The sequence below is a fragment of the Protopterus annectens genome, chromosome 6.part0 (genome assembly GCF_019279795.1).
Source record: "Protopterus annectens isolate FY-2018-M chromosome 6.part0, PAN1.0, whole genome shotgun sequence".
Classification (NCBI taxonomy): Eukaryota; Metazoa; Chordata; order Ceratodontiformes; family Protopteridae; genus Protopterus; species Protopterus annectens.
Window position 1 is genome coordinate 220,861,713 of NC_056737.1, and position 12,801 is coordinate 220,874,513.

The following is a 12,801-nucleotide window of genomic DNA, read 5'->3' on the forward strand; positions in this document are numbered from 1 at the left end:
AAAAATTACTGGGTGCATATCAGGACCTTCAAATAAATGCACATGTTCCTGGGAAATGAAAATTCTGTGAAGCCTAGCCAAGTTTTTGTATCTTGGGGAATAATATTTGCATTCACTCCAAACTCCTAATACTCACATCTTCCATGCCAAATATGTTCATAAACTTCTTTAAAAATCTACTCTCCATTGTTATATTTTCCTGTCTGGGCCCCCCAGACACATCTTCACTTTTGCAAATAAAATTCCAATCCCCACCTATAATTAATACTCTTTGCTGCAAGCTGATTACTTCTCCCAGAATTTTCTTAAGTTCCATTATAGAAGTTTTCAGTAGAATATAAATACATGTCAGTGTAATCCTCCTCCCTTACCAGTAGCCCCTTAGTACTACAAATCTAACATTACTGTCATAAAAATGTTTTTGTTCTCCCAGTAAAAAATATTTCAAAGATAGCTGGGTACAGCAGTTTGAATCTCACACCTGCTTCTAAACATTCCCTATGTAATGAAACACATTTATTCCTCTTCTGCCTGGTGTAAAATGAGTAGTCATTCTCCACAAACACTCTGCTGTCTCCCACTTTTAGTACTTCGTCCTTCTGCCACAGTTTTGTCAGAATCAACTCCTTCTACTGGTAAGATTGCATTCTTACTAATAAAGGTCTAGGTTGTTTTCTCACAGCCAGGTTTGGAGTGTACATGCAATGTGTCCTTTCAATTAACAGTTCCTGTTGTGGAATACCAGTCCAGCTGCTTATTTGTACTTTCTTGAAATTAATACAGTCTGTCCCTTCCAGCATCTCATGTACAGCAGAAAATCTCAGGTTTTCTCTACGTGCCCTGTACTTTTTTTTTTTTTTTTTTGAAGCATCTCTTCTTGTGCAGTCTCATATTCAGCCAGCCTTTTCTTCATTTCACCCTCTGAGTTTTGCAGCTTTATCATCTCATCTGAGTATATGTTTAAAGCTTGTTCCATTTTTTCCAGCCTTTTATTGTTTGAGTTGATGTATTCCATCAGCGTTTCATTTATTTTAGTCAGGTCTGTATGTAATTGCATTATATTTTCCTCAAGGTTACTGAAATTCATGTCTAGAGCTTGCACTTCTTTTTGCTGAACAGCTACAGTACTTTACCCAGTCAGTATTTGTTCATCACTTTTTGTAGCTGATTTTCCTTCAGGCCTTCTGTGGTTCTTTTTTTCTGGCATCCAGACAGTGCACTTACTAGGCAGTTACTGAAATTTACTCAGAAATCCAGGTCCACTGGCTTTCTTTGCTAAGTTTCTAATTTCACACTGGAAGAGTCAGAATTAAGCTGTCAATGTGAAGCCATCTTGGAAGTCCTCCACAGAATAAGTTCTTGAAATGCAATCATATGCTAAAGCTGCCACTAGTCTTATAGGGGTACACACACATGAAGTGGAGTATTTCCAGATGGGGCGTAACCAGGATCCCCAGAACAAGAGGACAACTGCGCTTGTTTCTCTCCGCAATGTGAGATTTTAGCAGTTTGCAAAATTCTGGAAGACCGTCACTATTTTGCACAAGCATTCAAGAAGTTAGGAGCAATTCAATCAAATGTTTTCTCTGTGTCAGCTAAGCTAAATGGACATCTTCATAATAAGAAGCTCTCCTAGCTTCTTAAATTGCAAGTTAGATTTCTAATAAACAGCTTATTTCTAACCACAGGACAATACCTGTCATTCATTAGTCTGAAGATAAGGTTACCAAGTAAGAAATTAGCCCTAACCTTCACTGGCACCCAATTAGTTTTCTGCAAAATAACACAGTGATTCTGATTAATATGGTCCAGATGAGAAAAATCTTAGTATCTTAGTCTCTGCAGTTTGTAACACAGCTATGTAGAATGGAGTGGACATAGTTATCGGGCATGTTACACATGTGCTTCCTAAATATTAAACAGCTGAAAACTAAAATTAATATATCCAGTGGGTGCTGAGTTTTTGTTGGATTTTATTTTCAGCATCTTTGCAGTTTTCACAAACAGCACATCTCTGCAATATTCAGTATTTTTCAACTATGTTTCTATAGTTCATTTCCACTGATTAATGAGATCAGTAATAGGTATACAGTCATGTAAGACACAATAAAAGCAATGCTACATCCATTCAAACCCCTGTTTTTCTCAGTTTTGCACATGGGGTCGGCGTGCCACCAACAGTGGCAATCACCTAGAGACAATGTTCACACTGCTGATTCTCATATTTGTGAGCACAATGTCCAGTACATGTTGGAGTTTCTAGTGGGTATATTCACTATTTGGTCAAGGGTGTTTGTAATTACTACGTCCAGGAATCTCTACATCTGCAAATTTGAAGCCTTGTAGTATTCCCAGTCTATAAAGGGATACCTGAAGTCTCCCATGAGTAGGGTATTAGGTTGGATGGCAAGTGTCTCCAGTTGGTCCAAGTATGCACTGTGACCTTCATGGGACATGGAAGGTGACCTACAGCTGGCTAGGATACGGTATGAGATCTTGTCTATGGTGTTCTGCATGTAGAGGAACTCCAGCACATAATCCTGTTTGACCACCATAGAAGTACGTTTGTTACTGTTACATTATTGAGACACCTCCACCTTTGACCCTTGTCTTTGTAGCTATGGGTCTAAAAGTGTGGAAGGCACTCAAATTCTGCACTGCTGGGGTACTCTCAGCCCCTTTAAATCATGTCTTGGTAACTGCACAGATGTGTATATTCGAATGCGAGGAAAGCTTGGAGGGAGTGTATTTTTTATTTAGGCTCCTGGCTTTCAGCAGCAATACCTTGAGGTTCAGTAAAGTTGATTTTTCTATGTTGTTAGGTTTGTCAATTTGGCTTTACCTAAAAAAGCACTGTAAGGGATGGACAACATTTCAGCCACTATTTGAAAGCCTAGATGGGAAAGGTGCAAACCATCCCTGACAAAGTAACACGGCCTGTTGACCATGACCTCCCACGCTGACAAATACTGACACCTGAAAGACAAACAGTTGTTGAAATCAATCATTTTTTACTCATGTTGTGGCATTACCCTTGGTGATAGTAAAATGCTGCTCAATGCTAGGCTCATACCAGCCTAAGATACATAGTCTGAAAGCTCCAAACATCTATCCTGATATAGTCCAGGGAGGTACATCTCCAGTCATTTACACCTACATGGAATATGATGAAATCATATTGGTACCTGTGGCATAATGACTGGACTGCATGTGTGATTTGGTGGATCCTGGCACCAGACAAGCAGCTAACAGTTATCTTCTCATTGTTCAGCCTGGTTAGAGGGGCATCAGTATATCTTACAAAGGACTCCCCTATGATGAGAGTCCTGGGAACTGTGTTTGCTTTAGGGGCTTAGTGCTTGGGGCTGCACTGACAATGACAGTATGTGTGGTGTGAGGTAGTATTTTTCTGACTGCCTTTGGGCTTTGCTGGTGCATATGTTTGACAAAAGATGGTCTAGACAATCACCGTTTTTTATTAAGACTGCTTTTAAGTGCCTCAGCATACATTAGTCTATGTGTGTGCTATGTGAGATAGATGTCTTATGCCTGGTTTCAGCAACCTGATGTGTTGCTGTATGTGCGAGTTTAACCTCCAATGCCATTGTGCAAAAAACATCTTTTGCACACTGTGTCTGCTTCTTTAAGGATTAAGTGGCCATCAACATCAGACAATTCCTACATTGTCTCAAGATGCCCATATCCGCAAAGCTGGTTAAAGAGAAGTTAGAAAACTGCATGTCCATAATATAGTCCTTTGATTCGGTAAGCTAAAAGGGAGTGGTGCAGTGGGATTAGAAAGGCTATTAAGGGTGGTTTGTTGTTGCAGACTAATAAGGGTGCTTTATTGGGGCAAATGATGTTAAACGGTACTAAATTCTACTAACTTTAATTTTAACACAATACTGAATTATACTCTCTAGGCATTGCCACTAGCTGCCCAACTAGCTGCTCGTAGCTTGTTGGCAGCAAGACATTTCCTGTATATTGCTGCTTTACAGGGTACAATTTTATGGACCACACTACATGGAAAATTTGCATTCTAGGCGTTTGCAACTACACAGGGCACTGCTAACAGACACAAATGTGAAAAATTTACAGCTGCACAGAAAAAAGTAGAAAGTAACTAATGATCCCTCTGACCAATAAAATGACTACACCAGGAGCTTTTTTTGTACTTCCCAACTCAGGCATACCAGGCAAACACCTCCTGCCAGAAGATGAGTAAACCCAGTCCTCATAATGTAAAAACACTGTAGAAGAGACCGACAAATGTAATGCTTCAAAAAAACAATCAGCTAGCTGCAAATCCCTTGCAGAAGATGATTGTGAGACAGTCTTACAGCAGTAACAGTGAGGAAGAGCATTTTTTTTTTATATATATACAAAAAAATTTCAGTGACTTTCGCATATAAAAGCAGGAAACAGCAGCAATCACTTAAAATAATTTAAGTAAGATTTAACAGTCAAAGATACTTGTAGATACAAGTAAAGCACTTCCGGAATGAGTCACAGCTTTGCTGATCTCTGAGAAACAGAGCAGAAGACAATATGTAGTAAAAGAGGTTTACTCAAAATACTAGTTTGTTGGGTGGGCACTCAGAATTATGGATCTACGGAGAGCAATGGGTGGGAAGAGTACTTAAACAAGTACTACCACATTTATACTTCTTGTGATTTCAACAGTGTTTGCTCATACGAAATTAATAGCATGGAAACTACTTTAATATGATGTTTGTGCATGGTATTTATTTGGTCAACAACCACATTACCTCCAAACGTCACTGCCTTTGGAAAACATGGAGGAACGGATAACTTCTGGTGCCATCCAGGCATAGGTCCCAGCTGCACTCATTTTTGTTGTTTTATGCCACTCGCGTGCCAGCCCAAAGTCTGTAATCTTCAGGGTCTTGTTACTCAGATCTTCATTCTCAATTCTTTCAAGTATCAGTACTATAAAACAGAGAAACATTGTAAATGTCCCATAACCATCTTCAATTAGTGTAATTATCGTAGGGTAGGGGCCCTCCTGTTAAAAAGCCAAGAAAGGTCAAATCATCAATATTCAAGATTACACTGCTAACTTCTTCAGGCAGCAATTAGACTGCTTCAGAATTATTATGATGAACTGTGTCTGACAGTGTATCGTGAGCACTGATCATCTTCAAACTAAGATTTTTCCAAATTCATTTTCGCAGCAATGCACCCAGAGTAAGGAATAGGCAGTTAGCCAAATTCTCTACTAATGTCATGCTTAAACTTAATGTTATGTGGAGTTAAAATTGCAAACATCCTAACAGTTTACCATCATTTCTTTGCTAGAAATTTCTTCCTTTTACTGCTTGTGCATTCAAGCATTCCTATACAACCCCAAGATCATCATATGCTCTCAGTCTTGTGTTTATTTATTGAATTTTGTTGACAAGAAAAAATACCCAAAGGACTAACAAACCTTTTACACACAAGAAAACATTCCATTAAAACTAATAATATAAATGTATATGCCTGGCTCTGTGGCACAGAGGGATAAACTGCTAAATGAAACCCTAACGGACAGAGTTTGATTACCAGCTCAGAAGAGTGGAAGAGTAAGGGAGGGGAACATGGAAAATACATGGCTATAGCTTGACCATCCTGGGAGGAAGTTTGGTTGTTTACAGTTAGCTTTCCTGCTGCTCCTGTGCTGCGGGTCAGAGACCCAAAGCATAGAAAGTGCATGCTGGTTTTGGTAAGGGGGGAGGGTTGGTATAATGGTCAAGGTCTTTACCTAAAACATACAAGGCAAAGGGTTTGATTTTAACCTCTGGTTATTGGCAAGGCTTGCAACAGTCTGCAGACTGTAGCCTAGTATTTACATACGAACCTATAGGATGTGTACAAAAGCTATTCAAACCAGTGGCAGTAGCCTTTGTATGCTCATGTAAAGCAGCGCACATACACAGAAACAACAGCATTGGTAGTCCCTGTGGAAAAGCAGGTGTGCACATTACCAGCAGGGGTGGGGTTAAGGCCACACAGAAAAACACCTTTGTAGATCACATCCTAAAGGATGTGAAGCTTCTGAGGGATATATACCACACAGTTCATGTCCAGAGAGTGTGAACGGTCAGCACAGAGCCCCAGTCAAGGGATGGGGGTGGGGTAAGCTGGACTTACTTGGATGAGAGAATGAAGGTGAATGCTGCCTCAGGAGTGGATTGGAGGGCTGGGTTGGAGCAGACCCTCATGGCTGTCTGTATTCCCTTGCTACCCATACATAACCACTACATCACATTTAAAAGTATGAACTGCAATAAAATTACTGCAATTCAAATAATACATTTCACTTTTGACAGAATACAGTTAGTGTATTGGAAACAGTAATCAAGTCTTATGGAATCTTCCAAGCAGTACTAAACTTTGAACTACCGAGCAGACAATTTACTTACCACGAGGTACAAGTAACTTAATGTTTCTAGTACAATGCCTTTAACTTCACAACTGGGATTCACCTGTGCAACCTAACACACGCATAGTCTTTGCATCAAAACAATCTAGTTTGTTCACCTAAACGATATTAGAACATCCACCACTCCAACTCCACTCTTTCCAAAGTCCAGCCCATGAAGAATGGAGATATAACCATTCATAAATCATTCCATATTCACACCTGCATATCTAACATCTATCTGCACTCATCAAAAAGGGCATTTCTGATAGTGGGCAGGCCTCCTAAACCCCCAATATAGATGCACACACTGACGAAGCAAAAAAATATATATATCAGCAAAGGCCCAGGGAGAAAAACTCCAAACAAATACAGTATAACAAATGATAAAGACAAAAAATAAAAATTATATGCCTTATTTTGAATGTTATAAGTAATTAAATATTAGAAGAGCTGCAATTAACAGGAAAAAAGAAGGCATCCTATAATAAACTATTAACACACACAGTGCTTATCAAAGAGAAATAACACACACAATTCCTACACAAATGCACTCTATAAGCACTTACACGAGTGCATGGATCATGCTATCCCAAACAGAACCAAGATGCTATGTTCCAAAAAAAGGAAGCCAATCTGGTGGTCTCCTGCCATAAACAAACTCTACAACAGAAGGAATAAACTGTTGCAAGAGAGTAAAATCCCATGAGTGGAGGAGCTCCCTTGGTCAGCCTCAGTAAGAAGCTAAGATCCCTTATAGGATCATCCTCCAAAGTTAGCTACGAAAACAAAATCGGCACTGATTCTAAGGGCAACCACAAAACATTCTATAGCTATGTCAAGAATCTCAATGGCAACACCCAGATTTGCGCTGAGTTACAGCACAACAACACGAAAATTACAGAATCAACTGATATTGCCAACATCCCGGCAGATAGGTACAGTGCTAACTTTACCCCCCTCACCCCCTAAAAGGCCCATATCTATACAGGAAGAATGCAGAGTCCCTGTAATCACAGCTATGCAGGTAAAAGCTGCACTCTCTAAAACCAAAAACACAGATGCATGGGACCGGACAACATCCTTGGCTGCGTTTTACACAAACTTCAGAACAAACTGGCTCCCCACCTAAGCACGTCAGGCTTTGTGCCCACTGAATGGCACACAGCAACAGTTATCCCACTCCACAAAGGGGGAGCCAACACTGATCCTGGGAACTATTGCCCTATTAGCCTAATGGAGCCTGGTCTGCAAGGCCATGGAATGTATCATCATGGAACTCATAAACAAAGACACTGGTAACCTCCAAAACTCTGGGGCCCACCCAGTTCGGGTTTGTGAAAGGCAGATCATGCCTTCTGAACCTGATCAACTTCTTTGAGGCAGTCACCAAAGCCATAGACGAGGGTAAGGTGGTTCACACAGCCTATCTTGACCTCGCCAAGGCTTTTGACACCATCCCCCATTCTGGAATTATAGCTAAACTCACTAAACTAGGTATAAATCCCTACGTCACAAGATGGGTTGCCAACTGGCTCACTGACAGAACCCACACTTTAAAAGTTGCAGACTCCAAATCTGACTTCAAACCAATGACAAGTGGAGTACCACAGGGTTCAGTCCTGGAACCTCTCCTGTTTGGCATCTACTTCTCTGAAGTACAGGCTAACACAGAAGGCCTCTGGCTAACGAAATTCGCAGATGACTGCAAACTAGGAGCCATAGTCGAGTCCCCAAATGATATGAACATCCTACAGAAGGGCCTCACTGAGACAGATGCCTGGTGTCAGAGGCATGGCCTCAAGCTCAATGCCAAAAAGTGCATTGTCATCCCCTTTGGTAAAAACTCTGATGAACTACCACATAAACAGCAGTCTACTTAATGTCGAATGTGTGATAAGAGACCTTGGGACCCAGGTGAACAGTAGTCTCTCCTTTGATAAACACATAACCACAGTAGTCATGAAATCCTTCTATGTGGCACACCTCATCACAAAAGGGTTCTCACCAGGAAAAAAATATGTCATTGTTCCCCTCTACTCAGCAATCATTAGACCCATTATAGAGTACAACACCCTTTTTGGAATGTAACTTACAAGACATCTGCAGCAGCTGGAAAGGCCACAGAATACCTCACAAAGAGGATTACTGGCCTCAAATAGATGCCCAACACTGACATTCTAAAAAAAACTCCAGCTTTACTCTGTAGCATATCGTCTACTCTGAGATCTCTGCCTAACATATAGAGCTATGTTAAACCCAGAGCTGTTGGACATGCTACACCTAAAGAAATCCCAAGCCCTACAAGCTACACACTCTAGGGACCTAAACACTGTCACCACATTAAACAGGACATGCTGGAGGGATAAATTCCTTTCCCAGAGACTTCCTATACTCTGGAACAAGCTACCCATCTATGTCAAGCAAAGTTTCTCATTAGCACTCTTCAAGAAAAATCTTGATGAGTGGATGGGAAATAGGAAATACACACCGGGGATCACTTCTGTGGCTCTGCTCGACAGGGGCATACAAAATTAACTTTCTTGGGTGGCGTAATCCAGGGAACCTTGTTGGCTAGGCTTGCTTAGGCCATTGGGCCGATATTCATAGGTTCATAGGTAGGTACTAGGCTATCAATTAACAACTATAAAATATGTGAATTGTGATCACATGCTTGTCAATAAGCATACAGTAAAGGGATGCAAAAATGAGGCTGAAGAGAGTTCATGAGTAGGACACAAAAATGTAAGAGCAGATTTCCGCAACTAGAATTCTATCAAATAGAAGCCATTATCCAAGACATGTAAAATCCTAAGTTTATCACCTCCCACACCCCCTGACTCCCCCTGTTTGAGCGTTCTTCTTTTGAGGCAGATATTCATATACTTCCTGCAAAAGTATATACACATCAAGAAAAACAAGTACAACTAAACCATGAGCAGAGCATTCCCCTCTCATTAGAAAATGATCTCTGAAGTATCAGATATAAATAAAGCATAACGTGGCTATTCCTCCCTTTGTGTGGCACTTCAATGCATAGCACACTTCGGTTGCACAAAATCTTTACTACTCTAAAGAATTTTTCTCCTTGGCTTTTACAACTTAAGAATTTTGGTCCAGGAAAAGCCCATGAAGCAGGAGGTTTGTAGCCCTGCCTTGTCTCTTTAACAATGGGACCCTAACCTATTAAGTATCATACGATTTACAGCTACCTTAAAGTATATTGTCAATCACAGCTAAGGCAGCAGTACAAGCCCTTCATCAGATAAATAACCAACATCAAAACACCCATTTTAAATAAATGACAACCAATCATGATTCAATACTGAACCCGCCGTTTTATAAGGGTGGGTTTTAATGAGACAACTTCATTAAGTCCAGGATATCTATGTGCTGTAAGCTCAGCAATCCATTTAGCTTCTTCAAACTCTATAATTTATTATGTCACCTCCCCTATTGCCTTTTCTTATATTCCATATAACAATAAATTTAAATTGATGTCCCTCATTACTAGATCTATGCCTGTATAAGGCATTATGTTCATTGTGTAACCTAAAGGTCGACAGGTGGTTTAGAATCCTAGTATTGAGCATGCAGTTCGTCTTGCCTACATAGTAGCAGGTGCATGCTTGACACATGGCAAGATAAACCACATTTGTGGTCCTACAGTTGGCTTTAGCTCCAAAATGATATACCCTTACAGTGACCGGATGCATAAAGCTAGCATCTTTACTTATACTGCTGCAGGCTTTACATGTCCTACATGATCTAGTTCCTATCCTCGCCACAGCCTGTTGGGGTTCTTTCTTCCCCTCATGGCTCTTTATGTCTTTCAGATTTTTATTCCTCCTAAAGCCAAAACTGGGCTGATCTCCCACCATCTTCCTAATTTTCTCATCAGTCAGCAATATTTTCCAATTACGCCTGACAATAGCCCCCCCCCCCCCAAAGGAACAATCACAATACCAGTAGATTGCCAGGCAACCACTATTACTGCTGCACAGGTTAAAACAGAACTATCCAAGGCCAAGAATACAGCTTCTATGGGACCTGACAATATCCCTAGTTGTGTTCTACATGAACTACAGAGTGAACTGGCACCTCACCTGTGTGCCCTGTTCAATCATAGCCTCATCTCAGGCTTTGTCCCTACTGAATGGTGCATTGCTACAGTCATTCCTCTCCACAAAGTTGGAGCGACTACAGACCCTGGGAACTATTGCCCCATTAGCCTGACGAGTCTGATATGCAAAGCTATGGAACACATCATCACGGGCCTTATAAACAAAGATATAGAAAATCTCCAAACTCTGGATCCCACACAGTTTGGTTTTGTGAAGGGTAGATCATGCCTGCTCAACTTGGTCGACTTCTTTGAGTCAGTCACCAGAGCTGTAGATGAAGGCAAGGTGGTTCATACAGCCTACCTTGCTCTGGCCAAGGCCTTTGATACCATTCCCCACTCAGGAATCATAGAAAAACTCACTAAGCTGATTCCAAGTCAGACTGCCGACAACTCATGAGTGGAGTCCCACAGGGTTCGGTCTTGGTCCTCTCCTGTTTGGTATCTACTTCTCTGAAGTCCAGGCCAATATGAAGGGACTCTGGCTGACAAAGTTCACAGACAATTGCAAGTTGGGAGCTATTATTAACTCCCCAAGTGATGTTCACATCCTACAGAATGGCCTCACTGAGACCAATGACTGGTGTTAGAATCATGGCTTTAAGCTCAATGCCAAAAAATGTGTCATCATCCCCTTTGGGAAAACCCAGTTCCCATGAATTACCACAATGATGATAGTCCGCTGAACACAGAAGGCATTATAAGAGATCTGGCAACACAGGTTGACAGCAACCTCTCTTTTGATCACCACATTGCCACTGTGGTCAGAAAGTGCTTCTATGTGGCACATCTCATTACTAAGGGTTTTGCATCCAGGAAGAAAGAGGTCATTGTCTCCCTCTACTCTTCCCTCATTAGTCCAGTCATCGCGTACAATGCACCATTTGGCATGTACCTCACTAGACACCTGCAACAACTGGAGAGGCCGCAAAAGTACCTCACAGTGTGTCTCAGGTCATTCAAACCCACATGGACAATGACAGAGTCATACTTGCACTTGCTGTGGAGTGACTTGAGTGCGTGTGTTATGTGTTGGTGTCTGGCAACTGATAGACAACTGACTATTACCTTCTCCTTATTCATCCTAGTGAGTGGGACGTCAGTGTGCCTCACTACTGAATCACCTATAATCATTGTATTGGGCAAGCTGTTCTGCCTTAGGTTGAGGGGCACGCTGTGTTGGTGAGCTATGTGCCTTGTAGTTTGTGCTGTATTGTGATGGTTGAGTGCATTTCTGCCTTGGAGATCTCTGCTGTTTGGGTAGATTTCCACTGACAGCCTCTGCGAACGTGGATGCGTGGTTTGTGTTTTTATGTGAGGGCTGTGATGTTGGGTGTTCTAGAGGGCTATGTGTTCCATGTGGTGTGGTGAAGGTGTTGACCTTCTCCTCTTGACCAGCTATTCCGGTCTTGGCTGGAGAGTGCATGGCTTCCAATTTGGAGATATAAGTACATCTCTCACAAGTCTGAGTGTTGGGAAGTAAGAGGAGAGGGTTGTCTGTGTACATGAGGCAGTTGCTAGACTGCTTCAAAATGCCCAAGTTTACCAGGTTAATAGGAGAAAGCACAAGGAACTGAACTTTAGACATGTCAGTAGGGATGGTCATCATTACTAAGTACTAGAGCTGTTTCTTTATAGGACGTTTAGAACTTATAGATTGCACTACAGTGAGGAAAGGGCAAATATTCCCATCTTCACTGTACTGCAATCTCACAATTTCGGTTTTGGGTTCCGGGATTTTCACTCATGTTAGCGTTTTGTAAGATAAACTTTCGTTTATCTAATATAGACCCTAACAATAAGTAGCCTGTTTTCTTTTTTATTTTTAGTAGTTATTGCTTATTCTAGATATTTATAGCAATTTTATTGTATACTGTATTTCAAAGCTATTGGCTCACTGCTGGTTTTCTGCTGTGATAAACATTTCTGTAGTGTTTTCTGCCTAAAATAGTTTAGATCATAGTTGTAATATTGTCCATATTCCCGATTGTGTAGCTAAAAAGTTTCCCACCTCTCCTCCGTACTGGTATCTTGTCTTTATACCTGCTGGCCTTGCAGTTGCCTGCCCCTACTCTAAATTTGATCTTGGACACTCCTCCCAGTCTAGTGTCATTAGCTCATTCTACCTAATATAGAGAGAACATATGAGAAGGCCAACCCACTTAATTCTTACCTTCTGTTCCTCCTTTCTAGCTATCCAGACCTTGCTGTGGTCGAGAGAAGTCCTACTGCTTACCAGTGGGAGTGGTGA

At 41.2% G+C, this 12,801-nt stretch overlaps 1 protein-coding gene across 1 annotated transcript in view; it reads right to left on the reverse strand.

Annotated features, from left to right (window-relative positions):
• The window catches only part of MAP3K9 (mitogen-activated protein kinase kinase kinase 9), a 1,255,777-nt gene that overhangs the window by 876,200 nt on the left and 366,776 nt on the right, over positions 1-12,801 (reverse strand). Inside the window, exon 3 of the mRNA XM_044073971.1 lies at positions 4,773-4,953. Within this exon, the coding sequence (XP_043929906.1) occupies positions 4,773-4,953 (181 nt within the window). The remainder of the gene's footprint in view (positions 1-4,772; positions 4,954-12,801) is intronic.